This window comes from Poecilia mexicana, unplaced genomic scaffold (assembly GCF_051168715.1).
Source record: "Poecilia mexicana isolate PSO_F unplaced genomic scaffold, ASM5116871v1 scaffold_17, whole genome shotgun sequence".
NCBI lineage: Eukaryota > Metazoa > Chordata > Actinopteri > Cyprinodontiformes > Poeciliidae > Poecilia > Poecilia mexicana.
In genome coordinates, this window is record NW_028263386.1 from 19,621,502 (window position 1) to 19,644,756 (window position 23,255).

The 23,255-nt window shown below is 40.1% G+C and overlaps 2 protein-coding genes across 4 annotated transcripts in view; one reads left to right on the forward strand and one right to left on the reverse strand.

Moving 5' to 3' along the window:
- The window catches only part of clstn2a (calsyntenin 2a), a 156,565-nt gene extending 152,978 nt beyond the window's left edge, over positions 1-3,587 (forward strand). The window contains exon 18 of the mRNA XM_014991066.2: positions 87-3,587. Within this exon, the coding sequence (XP_014846552.1) occupies positions 87-305 (219 nt within the window). The 3' untranslated portion in view covers positions 306-3,587. The remainder of the gene's footprint in view (positions 1-86) is intronic.
- Positions 3,588-6,008: 2,421 nt separating this feature from the next.
- The window catches only part of LOC106920196 (SPRY domain-containing SOCS box protein 4-like), a 69,410-nt gene continuing 52,163 nt past the window's right edge, over positions 6,009-23,255 (reverse strand). For all 3 annotated transcript variants that reach the window (XM_014991062.2, XM_014991061.2, XM_014991064.2), the window contains one exon: positions 6,009-8,667. In XM_014991062.2, the coding sequence (XP_014846548.1) occupies positions 8,540-8,667 (128 nt within the window). In that variant the 3' untranslated portion in view covers positions 6,009-8,539. The remainder of the gene's footprint in view (positions 8,668-23,255) is intronic.

Genomic DNA, 23,255 nt, shown 5'->3' on the forward strand with positions numbered 1-23,255 from the left:
CTCGAGTCTCCAGCAGGTTTATCCATCTCTGATGCAGTGAACACGACCGCCAGCTATGGATGTGAGATCTGGATTTTGTCGCCTAGGACATGAGAGGACCCCAGGCGCCGGGAGAAGCTGCGAGAGGAGAAGAATGTGAGGAGGAGGATGAAGACGACGACGTTGAGCTGGTGGGAGGCATGACGATCGTTGAATCAGACAGCAGCGATGAAGACGAAGAGGAGGGGAACAAAGGAAGACAAGAGGTTAACGGGAGGAAGCAGAAGGGGAAACCTGAGTGGGACAGTTCATGTGGAACATACTGAGCACACACACAGGAATCCGTCTACACAAACACAGTGGCTTTATCTCTCTCAACTGCAGACACACACACATGCATACACTATGCATCTACAACACACACACACACACACACACATAAATTGTCTGATAAAATAAATTACAATCTTTTGCTGGAAAAATACATAAATTCTCCCATATTGTCGTTTTTGAAGTAATATCGCCCTCTTCTGGACAAAGTCAAACATTATACAGTTAGCTGCAGTGCCACAGTTCTGGAAGTCATTATCCGAGTGTTTGCCATTATTCCCGCCTCCGTCAGTGAGGCAGAGCATCCATAAACACACAAAGTAAGCACATGTGTCATTTAATCGTGTGTGTGTGTGTGTGTGTATGTGTGTGTGTGTGTGTGTGTGTGTGTGCAGACAAGTCTGAAGTTTTTCTTCATAACACATAAAACTCGTCTCTTGTCCCAGAATTTAGTCCAGTGTGTTACAAAAGTATTCATACTCAAACCTCAATGTTTTTAGCTGGGATTATACGTGATAGACCAACACAGAGTGACATTTAAAACCTTCTGCAACCTCTAAGTAGTTTTCTATCAACTTTCATCCGTCTTCCAAAGATCAGCCTGTCGGTCTTTGACGAATAAGAGCGTCCCTACAGTATGATGCCGCCTCCTCTATGTTTCCCCCGGTAGTGATGATGCGTTCAGGCTCGTGTGTAGTGATAGTTCTCCTTGGCAAAATGTTATGTTTGCATTTAATCCAAAACGTTCAATGTTGGTCACATGTGAGCAGAGCATCCAGCTCACGTTTACTGTGTCATCTAGTAGGCTTGTGGCAAAGTGAAAATGGGGATTTTTAAAAAAAATCAATTTCTTTTAACAATTGCTTCCACACACACAATTTTGATACTTGGCAGAAATTGCAAAACTTGCGATTAATGGTGGATTGCAAGAAAACAAAGTAAAAAGAAAATAAATAACATATTCTCACTATGTTGATGTAAAAAAAACAAAAACTATTCAGGAAATTCGCAGAATATATATATAGCCTATCAACAGATTCTCCCACCTGAGACTTGATTCTCTGCAGCTCCTCCACTGCTACCACAGGCCTCTGAGCTGCTGCTTTAACGCTCTTCTTCCCAAGCCTCTTAATTTAGGTGAAATCTCATTTCCAGTCCTGTTTGCAGTTTTTCCTATGCATATCGCAGATTTAAATGTCGAGACGATGGATTGAGCAGCACTTCTTGAAATGGCAGAGTTGCAGTGGATTTCATTTATCTTTCCCTCTTTCACATTTGTGAACTCGTTTGTCCTGGTTCATCACATAGAATCCCTTCGAAATGTCTGGTTGTAAGAAGGACAAAATGTAAAAAAAAAAAAAAAAAAAAGTTTACTTACATTACTTTTTGTGTTCACGTCTTAACCGCATCGTCTGCAGATCAAACATATGAATACACATGTCCACAGGTTAAATATATGCATAAAACTTTTAGATATAGATTATTGAATCTAAATATTCTGTGGTGTAGCGATGTTGTTGCTCAGTGTCCGTCATCCCCGTCTGCAGCCTCACGCCTCCCTCTTCTGGATGAGCAGCGCTGTGGTTCTGCGGCCTGCGCATCGTCAACACTATGGGATCTCTCATTACAAAACATTCCTCTTTTCTTCTATGTTGCATAAAATGTCCATGCCACAACAGATTATGCGTAGCAGCCATCCCTCCACTAGTTTTTGCTAGGCTTTTAAAGCTAACTTAATCATGTTTTGTTTTTTTTGTTTTTTTATCCCAAAAGCTTTTCTATCTTGAATCGGAAGTCTTTAATCGCATTAAGCTACTTTAACTCAGACCTGAAGGCCAACACTGGCCTCAAAATGAAAGGTAAAGAGAGGCCGATTTTTTTTTTTTTAAACTTGTGATTTCCTAGTTTGGTTAAAAGCAATATGTAAGTGAGTCTACAACTTACACAGGACTTTCATGATCATAGGCATCACCATGACTACTACCACCCAGCATCACCCTGCAGCAAGGTTGAACTCTGAGAAACAGCGATAGAAGAGATTTTTATTTTTCTAAGTTTAAATGAGTTTTAAATGTAACGTGTAAACGTAAGTCAGTCTGACTGAGAGGTTCCCGCTCCATCTCCTCATAACCTCATAACGTCGTCAATCAGAAGTTTACATCCACTCAGCATGAGCATGACTATTATATCACTTTTGGACTTCGATTACACCTATTAACACACACACACACACACACACACACACTACAAAGCTGGGTGCACTAATTTGATTTTCTTTTGAACTTTCTCTAATACACTCAATGGCAAATTAGATATTAGGTCAAATATGTGCACACACCCTAAATATTAGAATATATGTCTCTTAGCGTCTTGCAGCGTAAATAAATCAACCAAACGAATAATACACTCATGTCGATAATGAGTGGATGTAAAAAAAAAAAAACTGACCAGAACTATAAGCATTCAAGTGTTGGTTCTTTCCTCCCACCCACTGAGACAAAAGCAGTTTATATCCTTTAGACGCTTAAAGGGAAGAGCTGACGTGAAAGTTTTTCAGAGTTCGCCTTCTCTGAAAGGTTTCCATAATCCACATCTGCGTCCTAACGACAGCCCCACAAATCCAGCTTTTAAAACGTACATTTCGTTTCAAACGAAAGGCGACCCACAGAGCGCGTTATACAAACGTCACCACTGACCGAGCCGCCCTGCTCGACGACGGCAAACCCTCCTCTGTAAAATCTGTGGAGCGCCCCTTTGAACTCCCACCCTGAACCTTTAGAGGAAAACCGTTTCTTGTCCTGCAGTCGCTGACCTTCCTCCGTCCCTCCGGCTGTGATGGAACCAGAGTCATCCTCAACTTTGACGACACCCTGAATTCACCCTACAGATTCATATTAAGTGTCCAGTATGTAGTTATAACCCGAGGAGGCTAGAGCGGCTGGAAAAAAAACCTGCAGCTTGGTTCCCCCCTCCTCACCTGTGATGTATGTGCTCTCTAACAGACATGTCGCGTGTCCACCTGTCCTTTAAAACACCTGTGCTCGTGGCGTCACCATTGTGAAACGACTGCCCTGTCTTCTTTGTCATAATATGCTTCGTAAACATTAAGGATAAAGAGGTTCTTTTACATATGAAACGAAACCCTGTAAAAATGTTTAAGACCGTTATTTTATATATCCGGTTCCTTTTCTTTTTGTAAACTAAATAGTTGGGATTTATCTCTATCTGGATTTATCTCTATCTGTAAATGGATCAATAAAGAATTGTTTTAGACTCTACTCGGCTCTGCTTCCTGTGTCTGCGGCGTCTGCGCGCGTTCTCTGTTTGGATCCTTCAAGGCTGCTGTTGCTAAGCGTTCTGATGTTTACGTTTGTTTTGATGGAAAACTCAGGTTGATGCAGGCGATGTCTTTTACACATCTCACAGCATCTGTTCCAGCGTTTGGGCCAGTAAAGAATATTCTAACCTTACGTATTCAGTTTCTTTATTTGCTCTTGTCAGAAGTGAAGCCGTTTCTCTGCCAGGGTAAAACCGACATTAGAGATAAAATTCAGATAGGTTCTATTAAAGGTTTATTTCTTTAACAGAAATAAACCTAATATTATTGCATAAGAATATAACACTGTCATAAACGCGACAACGCCTGTTATGAACACGAAGGAGTCTTTATGAATGTTTATGTCAGGAAGTGTCATTTGGTAAATATTGACAGTTCATGCAAAGTTGCTTTAAAGGTTGGATTAAAAGTCTATTAAAAATGCCAACTTTGAATTATTTGGTAAATAATTTCACCTAACCCCCAACCCCATCTGTTTGGCTCTTCAGGATTAAAACGGTTTATGTTTCTACGTATAAATACCAATCAGGATCTATTTGGTGTATTTGTCCTTATTACTATTGCTCAATGTTTTTACTCAGCCAGACAAATAAAATATGAATATTCAGATACGTAAAGGGGAAATGTTGGCAAAATATTTGCTAAAAAGTCAGAAGGTGGAGTGTTGGGAAGAGCAAAACTTTCTTAAAGAGACGGAGGTCCAATTTCAAGGCGTAAATTACAAAGTCAGATCTTCTTTTTTTAGTCATATTTGATTTATGTAGCATTTTTTTTAACAACTGTAGATAACATTGACTGTGGTATAAAATGTCTCTGTGGCTGAAAAAATTAATCCTATTCCTTTAAAAATATGTGCACTGATGATTTCCTATGGTTTTACAGCATAAAGAGATGAGAACGAAGGATGCCGAAAAGAGAACGATCTGCACTTAGAAAATCTTAGTCTTGTAAACAGAGAAGAAAGAAAAAAATGAAACTTTAATTTGGAGGAGGTTCTTCAAGAAAAGATGGAACGAGCCACAGACAGAAATGTCCAAGCACAGAAAATCCCTTTTCACCAGCTTAACGGCTCAACCAAGTCAATAGCTATTAACTGCATTCTTGGCTCTCTGAGGTCCGTTTCAGCATTATTGAACATGCAGTGCTTATCGGTTAAAAAGCCACATTAAGCTACTAATTAGTCGATTGTATTTCTCCCTCCTTGGGGACGCAGGAAGCGTAGAAATGCACATTCAGCAGAACTGAGGGCAGAAAGCAGCGTGGCAAGACTTCATCTGATGAAGCCCTGAACAGTCGGTGTTGAGTCTTCATGGGACTTTAACTTAATGGTTACCTGTCTGGTAGTTTCATTATTTTCTGGAAAATTGATAGAAAGAAAAAAAAACGCTTTGTGGCACGGTGTGGAAACAATCATCTTTTTAATATCGAATTAAAACTCACCTTTCTGGTTTGTAGATGTGAAATATCTCCAACTTGAACCTTTTATTCATTGAATCAGTGATGGTTCTACAAGATTGAACGTTTTAAAACAAAGCTAATCAATGGTTGAATCACTTTTACTCTAGCATTCTTTTGAAATATAAAAGTCCAGTACTGTACTAATACGTTTTCATTTATTGACTTATAAATGAAGTCAATAAATGACTTCATTTATTGAAGTCATTTATAGAACCAGGATGGTTCTTCATAGCAAGAACCATTCTGTAACTGGGACTAATTAGGGACTAAATCAATTTCCATTAGCTCACTAGTGTTGTCTGTTGTCATCTCCTGGGCAGCGTTTCATTTTAATAGGTCTTATGCTGCCATAATAAGAGCCAATCGCTGAAAACAGGGAAATAATGATGCTCGTGTGTGTGTGTGTGTGTGAGCTTGACATGTTCCTGTTTTAACAAAGAGTCTTGATCCTGCAGCTGGAGGAAGCATCAGATTCTGTTAGATTGAAGTCGTTTGCATTTTTCCTCCTGCTGCGTTTTATTTACCGCAGCAGGAGCGGCATCAGAAGCTGAGTAACTGTTGACCTTCTAGGGAGGGGGGTAAAAGACTGCTAAATGAACATCAGGAAACAAAAGGCAGGAAAATTTGCCACACTGTTTTCCCTCCCTTAGCATGTACACGAGATTAAAACTCACCGAGGCAAAATTAAAAATGCTGTAGCAGTCTGAACCCCCCCGGCGAACCGCCAGGCCCATTTCCATCTTCCTGTTGGTCAATATATTGTTTCCTTTGCTTCAAACTGGCTGAGGTACTGTCTTTGCATATTGATGAGCGTCTTAGAGAGGAGTTCTTCAAATCACGTTGCTTCGTTTGTGCTTATCGTTTGCAAGCAGAAGTGGATTGAAAGAAAAAAGGCGATGAAGTGTTTTAATGTCACTTGGCTTTTATTCACATTTCATACTTCTAATTGATTCCACTAAACTCTTGAAATGGTCCCATTCTCCTCATTCCAACCAGTAAAAACAGAAGATAAGACCATAACCATCGCAAATAATAATAATAAAATAATAATAATAATAATAATAATAATAATAATAAAAGCAGCATTGAAGTAACAAGTTTGAGTTTCCGTCTCCCTTCATCATCAGCATCATCTTAACAAAATCAACCTGAATGTCACAAACACACATAGCTAGCTTGTGATAAATAAACCCTAACTCCATCCTTTCATTATCGGATTTAAAAGGTTTCATACTGAACAACACAAATAAAGTTGGAAAAAGTGACTCAAGCCATTTTTAAGGAAGTAGAAATCGATTGGTCTCGTGGTTGTGGACTGGTCGTCTATGTTCTGTGCGGATCCAGCAGCACACCTGCCGGGTCCAGAGGTCCTGCTACGGCCTCTCTTACAGGTCCAGTCTAACTCTGGTCTCCTAAGAAGTGAAAGCAGTGGCGTGGAGAGCTGACACACACACTGCTTGCTACCAAGTGAGCTACAGCGGGGCGCTACAAACAGCCGGCGTCTCTACGACCGATGGCTTCCACCGAAATAACTTTGGTTGTGATTTGACATTGTTGTAAGTGGGTTAGTGTCACGTGAGGATTGATTTTTTTCAAAGAAACGAAAGACTAGCTTAACCAAAACCGAAAGGTAGATTTCTTCTAACCGATTGAGAAATGAAGCCCCTTTCAGACATATTGGAGGAAAAGTTGTGCCTCAACACTTGGATCTTCTGTCTTATTTCATAGTATTTCTCCCACAGCTGTGCTATTGTGAATTAAATTCAGTGAACAGATTTTTTTTTTTCTTAGTGCTATTTTGTTTTTCATAAGTTTAAAACTCCCTTACCGTTATGAAGATGCCACTGGATAACATGTAAGTGATCACAGGGCGGTAGTAAATCATTTTATTTAGCTTAAAATGCCCTCATTTGAACTTTGCCTAAGTTTTATTGAGTAACAGAGATTATTTAGTTATGCACGGACATGATGCTAAAAAATACCTTTGTTTCTGTTGTGCATGAATGCATCTAAAAAAAAAAAACAGCACATTTTTTGAAAACTTTGGACTTAATCTTTTTCACATGATGGACAGAGCGCAGCATGTAACATAGAGACGTTGTTAATGTGAAGTGTACGCTCTGTGAAAAAAGAAACTTGGACAAAGAGTCATTTTTGAGTTTTTAAGCAACTTCAAATACATTTAACTAAGCACAGGTCATTAAACTGAGGCAAATGGACTGCAAAGACCAGCTTGTAAATGCTGCAAGATGGCTTTTATGCCCTTAAAGACAATGATCTATATAATTTTAAAGATGGAATTAAGTAAAAAAGAAAAAAAAAAAAGAAAAAAATAATGAACATAAATTAGTTAATGATATAAGTTTTAATTTAGTTCAGAATGATTATGTGGGGAACTATGAACATGTTTTATTCTAGTCTTAACACGTAATAGCCGAACTTGGATCAGGTTCTTCCTAAGGCAAACTTTTCACAATACTGCAAATTAACCATCATATCTGTTTAATATTAAAAAGTATATATTTAATACAACTAAAAACTAAAGAGTCACCAGTTGTGAGAAATCAGAACTAGTTCTGGTTTTATAATTCAATGTCAAACTCCACGTTCTCATGCCGAGGAGTTGATTAAGAATGTTTTAATTTAAAGCGTTGAGAAGAAGGATTAAGAAGAGTGCGGTAAACGGCATTAAATGTCTGAAAAGGGGCTTCGTTCTCTTCAGATAAGGATGTATTGTGCGGATCTGTACACACTCCTCCCAGATTGTGTGCTGATGTAATCTGTCTGCAGTGTGAGCTGATGGGCAGGCCTGGGGTCAGTCACATAAATACAACATCAGTGCTAAAAATCCTTTTGGACATTTTTGATTCTGCCGCCGGCCACCTGTGCCAGTGTGGATTATGAACAGACATCAGCTGCAATGATATGGTCAGTGAGTGAATGTCAGAAAGGCCTCCATGGATGGGATTAGTGTGCTTACTTTCTCCTGTTTTTTTTTTTCTTTTTATTATTATTCTCACCACTAGATGGCGATGTTTGCTTTCACCACCTAACAGCGCTGTGCCATCAGAGGATGGGTTTTCAGTCTGGATGAAAGAGACACTGATGTGACGCTGTCATCAATAATTTATTTCAAGTCTAAAACCAAAAAAGCAGCCTAAAATTAATTAAAAAAAAAAAAAAAAAGAAGAAGCTGGTGTGGTCCGATTGTTGGAAAGCCTGAATTTCCTCTCCTCCTCTCCCTCCAGTTCATCTGCCTTCGTCCTTATCCGTCCTTGTACGGATTTGTGAGAGCTGCGGTGCTCCGGTGTGGATGTTCTTCAATCAATCATCCCCTCTGTGCGACCTCAAGTTCACCCTTTCATCGTCCATCTGCAGAATCTCTGGTGGCCTGCTCCTTGTCCTTGTTGTCCCAGTTGGATCTGCCGGTGTCAGTCACTGGTACTGGAGGTAATTTTTGAGGGACTGGGGCAGAGGGAGGCTCTCAATTTCCTTGAGCCGTTCCCGACCCAACGCCAGGCGGGCCGCACGTCGACACAGGTCCATGAGCGGCAGGGGCTCCGCTGAGGAGAGCGGAGAACAGAAAGGGTTAGAGGAAGCTACGTTAAATTGTCTTTTCAAACATCTACAGCGTACCTTCATACTCGCCGAGTGAACGGAAGACCAACACAGCGGCTCTATAATTATTTACATGCATTACTTAATGGCACATGTTGCTAATGACTCCTGAGCTTATGCGCAACTGGATCATTAGCGCGCCACACTGAAAACATAAGCAGACCAATGTTGTTGGGTTTTTTTTTTTTCCCCTCACCGCCGTTTCAGAGGAATTGTTAGTGAGGTAACAGATGCTACAGGCTGCAGCACAACATTAACAGAGGAGACAGGATGCTGCATCATGAGAAACTGGCTGAAATATGGTCTAGTATGCAGATACGGATAAAAATGATTCACTCCCCGTGAAGGATTATACTTTGTCACAGCCAGAGAATAAATAATTTCGTTCGAGACCGACACAAAGTAGTAGATTACGGTAAAGTGGAAGGAAATGGTCAAAGTTATGAAAATATTTAAAGTGTAAGTGTTTTTGTTTTGCTACGTTGGTTATTTAGGGCTCTATCTTTATTTTTCGGTGCAAATTTTGACATTTTCAGAAATCCGAAGATAAAAAAAAAAAAGTAAAGCTGGTGGAAACATCCTTCAAAAATCTCACTGTTGTAACCGTGGCAAAAGGCAGCAGCACAAAAATATTTACTCCAAGACGTTGAACACAGGGATTTGGATTGTGTTGGTCTATCGTGTGAAATCCCTGTAAAATAAATAAACTCTGATTCTAATGTGACACAATTAGAAATGAGAAAAAAAGCTCAAGGATTTGAATATTGTTGTAAAGTGCTATAATGGCGAACCTAGTATATTTGATGAACATTTACGATGAAAATAAGTGGAAACCAGATGCAAACCATATGGCAAATCTGACAGCTGACAACCTTTTAAAGTTTTTGTTCGTTTCTTGGCCATTTAAGATGCTTAAAGGTCTAAAGTAGATCTTAAGAGCTAAAAAAATAGGTTTGCTAATAATAAATGTGAGACCAGAATATAGATACTTAAAAAGGTTTCACTGATTTGTATCAAAAATAAAACCCCACCTCACCACTATCTTAGGATGATATACGGACATTTACAACACTTATGAAAAGAGAAATCAGTCATAGAAACGATCACTGTTTATGTCTAAACTCTAAACATGTTTATTTCAACAGATTTACTTGAAACCAGACTAAAGTGGTTATTCTGAACTGCTTCTCTTTCTCAGCACCATATTTGTTTACAGAGTTAAAAGAAAAAAGGAGACAGTGTGTGGATCTCCTCTGAGAGGACATCTGTGTCTTACAAACTCAAAGCCCGCTTTAAAAAGGACGCTGGAGCAGAGACGGCCCGTCGGTCCCCGCCGCTCTCATTGAGGACACGCACACGGTGCCGTCACCTGTTGTAGCTCTGGCCGTCCTCTACCGCCCGCCCCTGAAGCTGCAGCGCTCTCTGCATGCATGTGCTCAAGGTTAAACCCACTGGATGAAAGACAGCCCACCCTCCACACACACATTCAGAGTCACAACACATAATCCACCCATCATGAACGTGTGTCCTTGCACTGTCACTGTCACATTAAAGCTTAGAAAAGGCACAACTTGTGGACAGTCGGTAGTTTTTGTCTGCTTTACCCTCTGTTTGACTCAGGACAATGCTTTCATCCTGGAAACCACATTTAAATCAAAACTATAGACGAAGCTACTGATAAATAAAAGATTTGCTACCGTGGCCATGTGTGGTGCGTTCAATTTCGCTCACGATGGGAACGCAGTCAAATTGTTTTTGCTGAACCAACTGCCTTAAGAGAAAAATAAAAAAAGTATTTCATCTCATTAACGAGAAAATGCAAAAGAAATTCTTTCATCTGCAAAGGTGCACGATCTCAGCATTTCATACTTGATGAAAAAAGTTTTTAAAGAAACACAAACAGTAAAACATGATCATTCTTATAAAAAAAATCGCCTGATTTTATCCAGCTTTGAAATAAAATCCCAATACAAACTTTTCACTATATTTCAGAGTGTGACTGCTTATTTACTAAAAATATGGAAATAAAGAGCAGCATTTTTTATATGATTTTTTGTTCTGTCAGTATAGTGGAGAAATATGCATCTGCTGCTGATTTTTGATTCAAATGTTGATTTAAAAAAAAAAAAAAGAAAAAAAAAAAGTTCCCTCAGTTTGGGGATCAACACAACCAAAGCTGGAGTTTTGGAGATGCTAGATGCTGAAATCTATAAATCACATTTTCAACCTCATTCAAATCCTTACACTTGCCTGTTTATCAAATGATGGACAAATGTTCACTTGTTGACTAACATGCCTCACACCAGGCGATATGACGACAGGGTAGTAAACGCAGCTGTCGGTGGTCATAATCTTATGCCTGATCGGTGCAGGTAACAGGATGTGACAGGACCTGATGCGTTAAGTTTGGTCTAAAATAAAAACCATCATGCTTCACACATAAAGCTGAATTATAATGCTTAATGAGCGTTATTTTACGCAGTAAGAACAGCATGCAGTGGGACTTTGCTGTGTTCTCGCTCTGAAAGCTGCTGAAGAACAAAGCAGACTCCAAATAGACCAGAGATGCTAAGCTGGCTTTAGTGCCTTGCTGGCCAGAGACCAGCGAGGAACAGAGTGTTTACCGACACCTGCTCGTGATTAGTGCCCCTTTCTGTTCCAGCAGGGTAACATAATGCAGACAATTTGCTTCACGTAAAAGTATCTCTTCACAAATAAGCTATAGGGACGACTGAATCCAAACCAAATATACTGGAAAAAAAAAAAAAAAAAATTAATTGTTGCAACAAAACTCGTTGAAAACTGACAAAGACAGCTGAATGTTGGGGATACAGTTTCTGCAAGGCTTATTTTAGTTCAGGCATAAGTGGCTAATTACCTCTTTTGGAGAAAGAAAAGCCAATTTCTTGTCCTGATTTGTAGCTGGAAGCCCGTGTGTGAGTGCAGGAGACTTATTAAACTGCAGTAGACTGGAGCTGGGAACTTCCATTTGCTGCTAGAGACGCTACAACATTTTTTTAATCACAGCGAGCTAACTGCAAGGGTATTTGTATGTGTGCATGCGTGTGTGCGTGTGTGTACTTGTCAAAAGAAGCAATTTAACAGCAAATCCAATTAATTTGAGTGTGCTTGGAGGCTCTTCAGCGTAGTTTCTGTTATGTAGAGGCGGTCTAAGCAGACAGCAGTGTGACTGCTATCAGGAGGGAGCCAGTGTCTTCTGTGTGTGTGTGTGTGTGTGTGTGTGTGTGTGTGTGTGTGTGTGTGTGTGTGTGTGTGTGTGTGGGGGTGTGTGTGTGTGTGTGTGTGTGTGTGTGTGTGTCTCCGGCTTTTTACTCTACTCTCCCTCTCTCTGGAGAGAACACTGAAAATGTAAAAATATTACCAGAGAGAAGCAGACTGAAAATGAAAAGATTCACAAGCTGTAACTCCTGCCTCCTAAAATAGAAACTTAAAATCAAAGGAGCTCCAGAAGTTCGAGACTCATCAGGTTTACCTTCAGAGATTTCATTTAATGCACCTCATTAGTCCTGCCTGTGGAGACCCCGAGGAATCCCAGCGTAACTTTTGGGTCATTTACATATTATTTGTCTGCTAAGCATTGTGTAATTTGAAATTTAAGAGGTTTACAGCCTATTTATTACCCTTCTTCATTAGGGATACACCAGATCTGAAACACAGGAGGAGGCAATTTGATTGTAATCAGATGTTTTACACTTAATCTGCCCCGACCAGTGATTGGCTAGCTGGAAACTAAAAATGTTACCCGTTTCTGGATGGCGTGTATAATAATCGAATATGTTTTCAGGTGCGATTTATTTATTATAAATTTATAAATAAATTATTTATTTATTTATTAGGAAATTCAGGCTAAAACCATATTTTACTATAAATCTTTTATTGCTGATGAGTTCTAGTTTAAATGAATGCGAAAAGGGAGGAGAGGGGGAAGTATCCTGTTATTAATAAAGGAGAAATTCAAAATAACTTTAAATTTCTTCCAGCAAGTCAGAGCGTCACAAAATCCATAATCGGGAATTGGCCACAAACTCCCAGCTGAGTTCATCCCCGGTCTTAACTGTTTCAACCCGAGTTCTGCAAAGTGTTTGTGCGTACAGTTCCAGCTTGAGCTGACGGCGTTGCTCTATAAATGGCAAACTGAATAAAAGCTCTTCATTAATCATCAGCTGCCTTCAGATGTTCATAATGGCCTCGTATTGCACAATAACTCTAATTTGCTGGGCTAAATAACTTCCAGGGAAATGCCAAAAACAAATCAAGGCAAAAACCGAACCCCGCTTAATGACTCTGATTCCATCGCGTTTGATTCTATAAGTTTATCCTTAAGTGAGAAAAGGCAATAAAGCGACAAACCGTGGATCATCAGCCGCTGGGTCATTTGCGTCTGCGTCATTACGCTTTCAGAGCGGAAGGGCTTCATATCGCAGTTCGACCAGGAGTTCAGAAAAAGACAGTCATGCAGTTTCTGATACATTAAGCAAGCTTCTATTTATGATGCATTTAGTTGCTGAACTAGTTTAGTCAGAGTTTAATCGTTTCATAATAGCAATTTTCAAAGAACAGGTAAACATTTCTCCATTTTTTTTTTTAGCTGGACTAATATACAAGAAAGTAACAAAATACTCTAATGCAAATAAAAAGAAGAGAGGAAAACCTTTCTCTTTTTTTGCAGGTCCTCTGTGCTGAAAATCAAACCAGTAACTTGTTTTTTTGTTGTTGTTTTTTTTTTACCTTCCTTAACCTCTCAAAAAGAATCCCTTCAAACCTGAGAGACATCAGGGTGAATTCTGGGATGAACTTCTGCTCCGATCACACGTCTTTCTATGAATATGAACCGAGACTCCCTGATCCGCTGCAGCGGGAACAACGAGTCATATGGGAACGCAATGTGACACGACGCCTGTAATGAGATGCAGCACAGAGTGGTGAAGAGCCCGATTTATAGTCTGTGGAAAATGATAATGGGAGTGAGGGCAAAAAATGGCATGAGCAGCATCTCTTTGTAATGATGGATGTAAAAACTAACCTGAGGGGAACACCGGAAGAGAAATAAAAGCCGACAAAGGTGCAGGTTTAAAAGGGGGCGGGAGGGGAGTTCAGACAGAAGAAAGGCTTTTTAGGTTTCTTTTGCTCAGAGGAGAACACACGTGAGTTTTTTCAGATGTTTATATATATATGGAAACAACATTCATAGTAAGTTTAGAGGCTCTACTGCAGCTGCCTCTTACTTGTGAACCTGAACACAAAAGAAAAGGATCATCAACTTCTCTGCTGTACCGCTGACTGGATCTAATTAACTCTGCTACATTTGTGAGGAAAACTCTAGCTGTGAAGTTTTATTATAGCTAAAGTGGAAGCTAGAGGGTCTAAGTAGTTATATTCATATGAGAAGAAAGTCAAATCTAACTTCCCTGAAAGTTGAAACGTTTTATCACGCTGCCCAGCACATCAAATCCAACTTTCTGAATAAAGTCACAGTTTTTTATTCCCTGGTCAGATAGTTGAATTATTGCCAACCATGAGGTTTGTTTCTGACAGGAATGGGACAGACATCTTGCAAAAGGTAATAAGTTAACGGAAAAGGAGCATCAGTAGAAAAATAAATAAATAAATAAATTAAATAAATAATCTACAGATTGGAAGGCCTCCCTGCCATCACCCTAATGTTTAGCTCAAGTCTGCTTTCTGACTGAGGCACTCCAAGACATTAATATTGGATGTTAGTCCAAAGAAATACATGAAATGATTGTTTTAAGGCTAAAACTGTGAGGGGTATTAATAATTTTGATCTTGAATGCATGTTCTCCATCACCAGTGCTGCAGATGTCCCTGAATAAACAGAAAAAGCTGCAAAAACAGTGACGCCACTGTAATGTTTGCTGCTTCACATTTCGGTGGAGGATATCAAGACGGCTACGCCAACAAGGAATGACGGGATGAAATGTTATTTTCCATTTAACTCGACCAACAGGGAAATTAGAAAAGGTAAGCTATGACTCTAACTTGCCTTCGTAAGCTATCCGACATCTTTCTGTTTGTGCTGAGTTATGAATATGACTGCAGTTCAAACTATAAAGCTTAATAGAGACGAGTTGTGGGAGATCCAGATTTATTCAAATCTATTAAAACAGCCCTCTGTTTTTTAATAGTCCGTTACATGTATCACAGCTCAGTTTTAGAAAGATCCAACATCATTCATATGTGACGCATCATTAGTAATCATTCGCACTGAAAACATAATCCTGCAAACCAAATAGAACAAAATGAAGTAAAATGTCACTGTTGTAAATAAGAACAAGGTGTTACGATCTCATGTTGGAATTAGCCTCAAATTTGAATTTCTGAAACAAATGCCTGCAAAGTCCATGCAAATGAGTCTGGATTTAAAAGAGTGCTTGCAGACCACCAGGAGCTGCTGCCGGCTGATTGACGGGAAACATGGTCCCAACAAGAGGCCTGTCAGCCGAAACAATGGAGGGGATTAGAAAACGTCATCGTCAAGGTGGCAAAAGACGCTGGTTTCTCTCAGTCGGCTGCGTCTAAAATTTGGAGCAGGAACAAACAAAACGGGAAGGTCGTGGAAGGGAAGCGTCCAAGTAGACCGATGGAGACGTCAAAGTGTCGGGACAGAAAACGAAAATTAAAAAAAAAAAAAAGAAAGAAAAGGGAAGAAAAATATTCAGAATCGGGAGTCTGTGTTTGTGAGCAAACTGCAGAAACTCAGCTGAAGAAAATGTAGTTAGAGGTAAACTGATCTCAGCGTTGGAGGACAAGCTTTAACCGAGCTGTGTGATCTCTCATTCTGCACCAGCCAAAGAAATGCGATATGAAATCACATCGGATATCTTAGAGGAAAATGATCTTTTTCTTCTTCTTCTTTACGCTTCCTCTTCATCTCATCTGTAACTCTAAACTTTCATTTTCTACCCTTGTGGGGGGTTTTTTAGTGCTACATAAATAAACCTGGTAGGGACTCCTCCATCAATAAATCCCTGCTGCTGCTTTTTAAAGTTCTTCTTTTCTTACTCTAAAAATCTCGAGCATTAATCACCTGGTATATTTTTTAACAAATCTATCCAAGTTGAGAGAAAAAACACCTCCTTAATCTCTAAATGGCAATAAGGGTAAAAAAAAAAAAAAGACACATCTCTGTTTAGCTTGATGACAATACAGGCATTATCCTGTTAGCTATGAAAGTGCTTTCTAAGCCTGAGAGGTTGAAGAATTAACAGGGCCGTGTAATCCCTTAATCCTTTAATTAAAGTCAATATTATTTTAAAATGGGGAGAAAACTGCAGTTTTAGGGTTTTCTTATGTTGTGCCAAGTTAGGTACCAACCTTTGTCAGCTTATAAGCTTGTGCATGCAGAAAAGGTTACAGCTAGCAACAGCTCAATAGTCCAAACAGCATCACACCTGTTAACCCGATGTCAGTCCACTGACCCATCGCAGTGTTTTCCAGTTAACAGGAAACGTGCAAAGAGACAAATATTTGCACAAAAGGAAATCCACAAGTCTGCCTTGCATGATGACAGCTAGCAACGCAGATGCAAAGAGCACAAACAAATGCAAGCTCACGAACACAGGAAATCAAAACAGGAACACACACACACACTACATCTCAAGAAGGAACCTGAAAACTTCATGAAAACACATCAACCTTATTATTAACATGATTTAGTTGATAAAAAAAAATTAATCCAACAGCAATCATATAAAAATGTGTGCCAACGGAGTAATGTTGAAAAAGATATGAAAAGTCACTTGGCAAAGCCATTAGTCTTTTATCTTTTGTTGCCCGGAAACGGACAATTTTCAGCTCAACTGATCCTGTTTTTTGTTTGATTGGTGCAATCAGGTCACAGTTCAGAGTTTCAAAAGTCTGAAACTCAAATGTGAAAGTCATTACAGACATTTAAAGAGGAGCAGCAAAAGCAAATGAGACGGATTAGCAGTGATCGTCAACATCTGACGGTGTCATCCAGGACATGTCACTGTGGAGTATTGTCTCTGCTGCTCAGACAGTGAGCTGTTTTAATTTTCCTTTAGGATGGGTAAAGTATTTTTAATTTGATTGAAAAAAAAATTTTTCTGTATTTTAAAAGAGCAAAGGCTGTTTTGCAGCGACAATGAGCGCTCAGAGCATGAAGGATTAAACAAAATACTTTGAACACCGTTGGTTATAGCACTTAAAGTGGTACTGACACTAAATCTCCAATCAGCACATCTCCAAAGTTATTTGGTTGTTTAGTCGTTTATTTCAAACTTCGGGAGGGAACAAGCACTGATGCTTAATTTAACACTTTAATTAGTGGAAATTGAGATTACAAACACCCAGAAGTACTGCAGACTTGAAACTTGGCAGGGAATAATGATTTCCTCTTTCCCCTAAAGTTAAAAGTCAGATGTAAATGGTGTTAGAGGGGACTTTCTTCAGTGTGTGTCAACATCAAAGCTTTCTGAAATACACATTTAAACATCTCTCTGCCTCCGTTTGACGCGTATCCCGGGAAATCATGAAAAAGACGCAGCAGTTACTCTTCACACATCAATGAGAAAGGCAGAAAAAGATATTTAAACCTCACTTGGAAAAAAAAAAAAGACACATCTGAGCCGAGGTAGGGATTAGTCGATGGTGTGTCTTCACTCTTTTGAGCACGGTTCTCTCTTTTTCAGGCGCACTAGAAACTCATCTCTGTCCACACATTCCGCCTTATTCAGAACCGGCCCTGCGTCTTCTTCCGTGCTTCATTATACAGCACCACCAAATGTTTAGCGCAGTTACCCTTCAGGAAGCCGCTGTGCAGAACTGATGAAGTAATGGAGGATTTCTCAGAAAATCCTTTTGTACTTAAAGAAGGATGCAGCCGCATGACGAGAGGTCTGATGGATGCAAACAAAGACCGTCTCACACAGATTTAAAAGAAGCACTCTTCTCTCAAGTTGAAACTACACATTCGAAACATTTCAACAAAACTAACGGTAGCGCTTGAGACGTTTAAAAAAAAAATATGACTAATGTGTTCGCGTCCACATTGGTGTCACACAAAGAGGTGGGCACTGTGGGCAGATCTGGCTACTATAGAGACGAGCGATGGCGGGAGTACAAGGCATGGCGGTGTTTCTTTTTAAAGCTCTGTTCTCTCTTTACCGTGCAGAATTACTGTAAATCCGATGTGCGCCGTCTCCTCTGGGATGAGAGGAGAGGAGATAAGAGAAACAGGAGGAGGCAAGATGTGAAAGAGAGGTGGAAAAATAATGGTGGCGGGGGAGGAGGACGGGCCACGGAGGAGCAGCAAACGGCTGAGACGATGAAGAGGAGAGCGATGTGAAGAGGTCAAGGGAGCAGAGAGGTGGAAGGAGTTAAAGGAAAGCTACATAGCAGAGAGAGTACTAATGTCCTTTACTCCATTGGGAGAAGGGGAAAAACGTATCTAGAAAAATGGCAACTTCAGGAGGAATCTGCTGAAACACAAATCAAAACAGTAATCGTTATTCCTTATGTAAGTTGTAGGGAAACTCCCCTTTAGCAGACATTTCGTTTCTTCACAAACAGAACTCCAAAATGTGAGCAAAAGCCAGAAAAGCCTAGTTTTAGCATATCCTGTATGTGTATACCAACTCTGCAAAAGTGTTTTTTCCCCCCCAAGTCAACGAACAAAGAGTTGGTAAAGACAGAACGGATAAAGGGAAAACACGAAAGACCAGAACGAAAAAATGTTGCTAAAGTCACGCGACAGAGACCCCAAAAAGACAGCTGTGGCTCTGGTATAGAAGGTCTTTTAGAAAGAAGACGGGGCAACGTCCCCCCACAAACACGTGCACACACACAGACATAAGCTTTCTCATGTGCAGCAGGCGAGCCTCTGCCACCAACCTGACAGACAGACTGAGATAACAAGCCAGCTGATCCGTCAGCAGCTTTATGTGTCGGGTCAGGCTTTGTGTGTGTGTCTGTATTTGTACATGAGTAAGGACATTTTCCTGATCCTCTGGGTTTCTTCCAATGAGCTCTACTCGTTAGGCTTAGATGAACGGCATGAATTAAGCTTTTGTTTGGGCTAGGGTTAGGAATATCAAGGTTAGAGTTAGGCATAAACGCAGCTACTAAAATTCACAACAAAGTCCTCAGATTGAAATGAAATGGAGCGGTTGTGTGCTTGTAACTTTTGCCTCAGACACTAAAGCACCAAAACAAATATCACAGGTACACAAAGCTGTTTCAGGATGATATCAGCAGTTTTACACTTCAGAGAAAACGCAGCGTTTAGTGGTGCGTCATAATGAGTAATGTTCATCTCTACATCCAACTAAGTCAGAGCTTGTCGCAGAATGCAACAAGCTTATACTTGATGGCAGGATGAGACGCGTTAGGCGGGGCTGTGTGGGATAACTGATTGAGTCTACCTGACAAAACACCTAAACACATGAGGCAAATCTTGTTATTCTCACTGCGAGAGTGAGAGAGAGAGCTACACTTTTGGTGGCTAACAGGAAGGCTGTGTTATTGTTTGGAGCCTTCAACCTCAACATGCAGGAATTGGGAATATCGTCACACTTTAGAAACCTCAGAATAGAGTGGAGACCTGGATACACTAGAATCAGATTGACGACACTTAATGTTCTCTACTTTGAACTTAACACCATCAGGCACAATAATATGACCACCTGCCTAACCTGATGATATTGATGTTGGCAGTGGACTTGCATTTTGTTGTCAATGACAACTACAGTGTCATGTAGGACAAATGTGATCACATTTTGTGAGCAGAAGATTAAAGATATGCCAGAAGTCTGGAGTAAATCTCTACAAAATGAGGCGGATGAGTCATGTAAAGTAAAGGATGTGAATTCCAGAGGGCAGATGTGAGTCACTCCTTCCTCTCAGGCATCACAGTCGTTACTTCTTCGCCGTTCACGACTTCTGTAATTGATGAATCAACAAGGGGCACACCTGAAAACACTTAAGGCTATGTTCACACATTTCATTCCTAATAACAACGGCTTCCTGTTCCACCAGTCTCACGATGACTGCAGATTGTGCTGGTGCACCGGGGGTCCGACGTGTTGTGTGGAGGTCCAGGGGAGAGTTTCTGACATCAGAAGAGGCAGAGCTGATGCAGCTGCTGATGCCTTCGCTGCTGGACAGCATTAGGGGTCTAGGAGAGGCTCAGGCGTTGGAGGTCAACCAAGGAAAAGGAAACAGCTGTCGAGAGTCCTGTCTTAATATAACATTTGAAACGCAGAGAAACGGAGTAGGATCAAAGTAACGGCGGTGAGCAGAAGCAGGCGAGAGAGCTGTGGAGTGAGGAGAACACGCTGCAAGGGAGTGAAGCGATGGTGCCTCTCCTTTCACATGTACAAAGGCTGAAGGAGGAATGGAGCTGCAGAGAACAGCAGCTAAAAGGGGCTGGAGGCGCACACATATGTGGGAATCGGGAAGGGGAAAAAAGCATCAACAACTGAACACTACAGATACAAACAAGTGGAGCCAGGACACAAATAGAGGCTGGAGGCAGAAGCCTGAAGACAGAGACTGAGGATAAAGAAGGAGCATGTGGAGCTGAAGATAAAGACAGAGAACAGGATGTTATAGCAGAGCTTTGGAGGCTTAGGGGCAAAGAGGACAGGTGGGAAACATGCTGCAGGTCAGAAAGGCCAAAACAAAAGATCTGCAATAGAGGTGGAGAGTGAGAGAACAAAGAGACAGGAGCAAAGTTAAAATGAGTAAAGAGTCCATCCTAAATACTCGCCTAATGGTGTATTTCTGATGAAGACGAAGTGACTATTTTAGGTTTAGATTGTGAGAATGTGATATAAAATGCTTCTGACCCCACCTTTGACTTCTGAAGCCAGACAACAAAAGCCTGTCGCTGCATCCCAGAGCTCTTTAGCGGTAAACCAGCAGCAACAAACAAGAGAACAACCGAGGTTCCTAAAATAAAGCTTCAGAGGCCGCCTGAAAGAGTTTTACTCCCGTTCAACAGGGACCCCTGCTGTCACTTCCTGACATCATCTACCAAAAGCAGCTTTAGGAAACACACTTCACTGCTGAATGCATGCAGATGAGCAGCATTTTGAGGATTCACCCCTTGAGCTTTTCTGTCACACGGAAATGTTTCAGAGGTTTAAAAAAAAATAAGTTTAGTATGAGAGAAAGATAAGCTAAGTACACGCAACAGGCTTCAAATGATGATTTCATTCATTCATAGAAAAGAAAATGGCTAATCCAAACCAACTTTGCCTTGTGGGAACATATAATTACCCCATTGTTATGCTATGAGTTAAAATGTGATTAATTGCATTGCTCTGGTTTAGTCTGCCTCGTTAATTCTGCTTGCTATCAGAAAATCCTGAATACCTGCATAGAGCTGGGAGACATTAGAAAATCTTGCGATATTGGTGAATATTGCAATATCAATTGCAATATAAGCCTATTTTCATCCTTCCTCTCTGTCACATGTTCTTCCTAGATTCTGTGAACTTTGGCCTTTTGGGCAATGTCCTGTGTGTGCAGTGTGAGCCTCTGCTGCACTGAGACAGACCAAATGGATTCATATTCCATCAGCATGTCAAATGCAAGTTCATAACACTAGGAATATTTTAACCAAAAGTTACCAATCAGTTCTTTTCAATACGAGTACTGAACTCACTAATATTGTGATGACAACATATATATGTGATATCCTGTGCTTAAGTCCAGTCATCAGCATGGCATCTTAAATCCAAGCACAGATGATCACACATCAGAAGAAGTGAAGGTTTTGATTTGGCCTAGTTCAAGTGCAGTCGTGTACCCAACTAAGCTTGTCTGGCATCACTCTGAACAGGACGCTCTTGCAGAAAATCTTTCCAAGATCACTGAATTGACACATTTATGCAACAGAAACAAAAAACACAGCAGGGCTAAATCTCTCCACAGTGACATAAGAGACTCATTGGTAGTTATGGGCAACAATAAAAAAAAGTCATTTTTATTCTTTCACATTTTCAGAGAAAACAAGACAGCTGTCGACATTATGCTCACCCCCTCTACTTCCGGATATTTAAATTGTAAATATAAAGCAGGATTTTATCAGGCTGTTTGGTTCACTGTGTAAAAGCTGTGCAGTCATTTTCCTTCAGACTCTCGGTGTGTCTCCTAGAATGAAAAGAAAACTGCTAATCCTCGTCTCTGGCTCGCTGTCAAGATGCAACACAAGGTCAGTCGTGTTGTAACCACCGTGAGCCCAGGACGTCGGCCAGGATCAGAGGAGCCTGCTTCAAACTCGCATAAATCAGAACAAAATCTCTTCGCTCCTGACACAGGAATCACTCCTTTTCAGACTCGGGAGTGACCGTAAGAAATGCTAAGAAGCTAGAAGGTTAAAAGTCGCCATGTTTTTGTTGTTTTTAAAGAGAAATGCAAGCTGAAATGCCAGGGACGCAAGTGAGGAGATATATTTTATTTTGCTCCGACAGCCTGGTTTAATTAGACATGGAGAGCAGCTGCAACGCTGATAAAGTCTGAGGAGCGTTCTGTTTCCAGACAAAATGATGTTGACAGAGTTTAAATGGGACAAAACTAGGTAACAGATGCTCCAAGCAGACAGTTAAACTCTTCCCACTGTAGAGTTTAACTGCGAACACATGCATGCATAAGTCTGTCTGATGGGAGGAGGTGCACATGAAACCACTACAGTCAATGTCTGTGATGTTTTGTTGGGTTTTTTTTTTCCTTGAGTGACGCATCTGTACAGGTCTGAAGAATGAAAGCAATTTTGTTGAATTCACTAGTTTCACTAGTTTGTATTTTTTTACATTATTCGCAAGGTTTTTGCAGTCGTAAGGTCTAGTTCTGCAGACTGCTAAATATAACTAAGACTGAAAACTGAATTAAATTAAAATTTATTTCTATAAAATTATACAATAAACAAGTGAGATAAATGTAAATTCATAATGTGTTAAAGTTATTTATATGTATCTCAGCAATAATGAATTATTTCAAATTGTCTCTGCAGCAGTTCACTACAAAACTCTCCTAATGGCTTAATCTCCACTTCAGGGGATTAATCAATAAGATTAATCAATCAAACATTTGATTGATTGACCTAAACCAGAACACAACTGGAGACCAATCAGATTGATTATTAATTGCTTCTATACTGCTAACTGCTAAAAATAAAAGTACCTAATAATTACATGTGATTCAAACATATAATACAATAAATTCATCTCACTGTTATTTTTTTGATTATCATTATTGATAAATGCGTCATCCGGAATAATTACTTATTGACTCATTGAATTTTGTCACTTTTGACATTCCATAACAGCTCTTGTGAGACACGGCTGTTTTATGTTTCACAGACAATCGTTACTGCTGTCACACATATACAAGGGCCACAAAATGACAGCAGTCGCCTGTCTTGGGTTTTAACAAGACCATTACAGGCTGAGAGTCCATTTCCATTAAAGTAAAGTGACACTCGAGTAATGCAAGGAAGCAAAAGGGAAAGTATTTAATAGGGAAATGG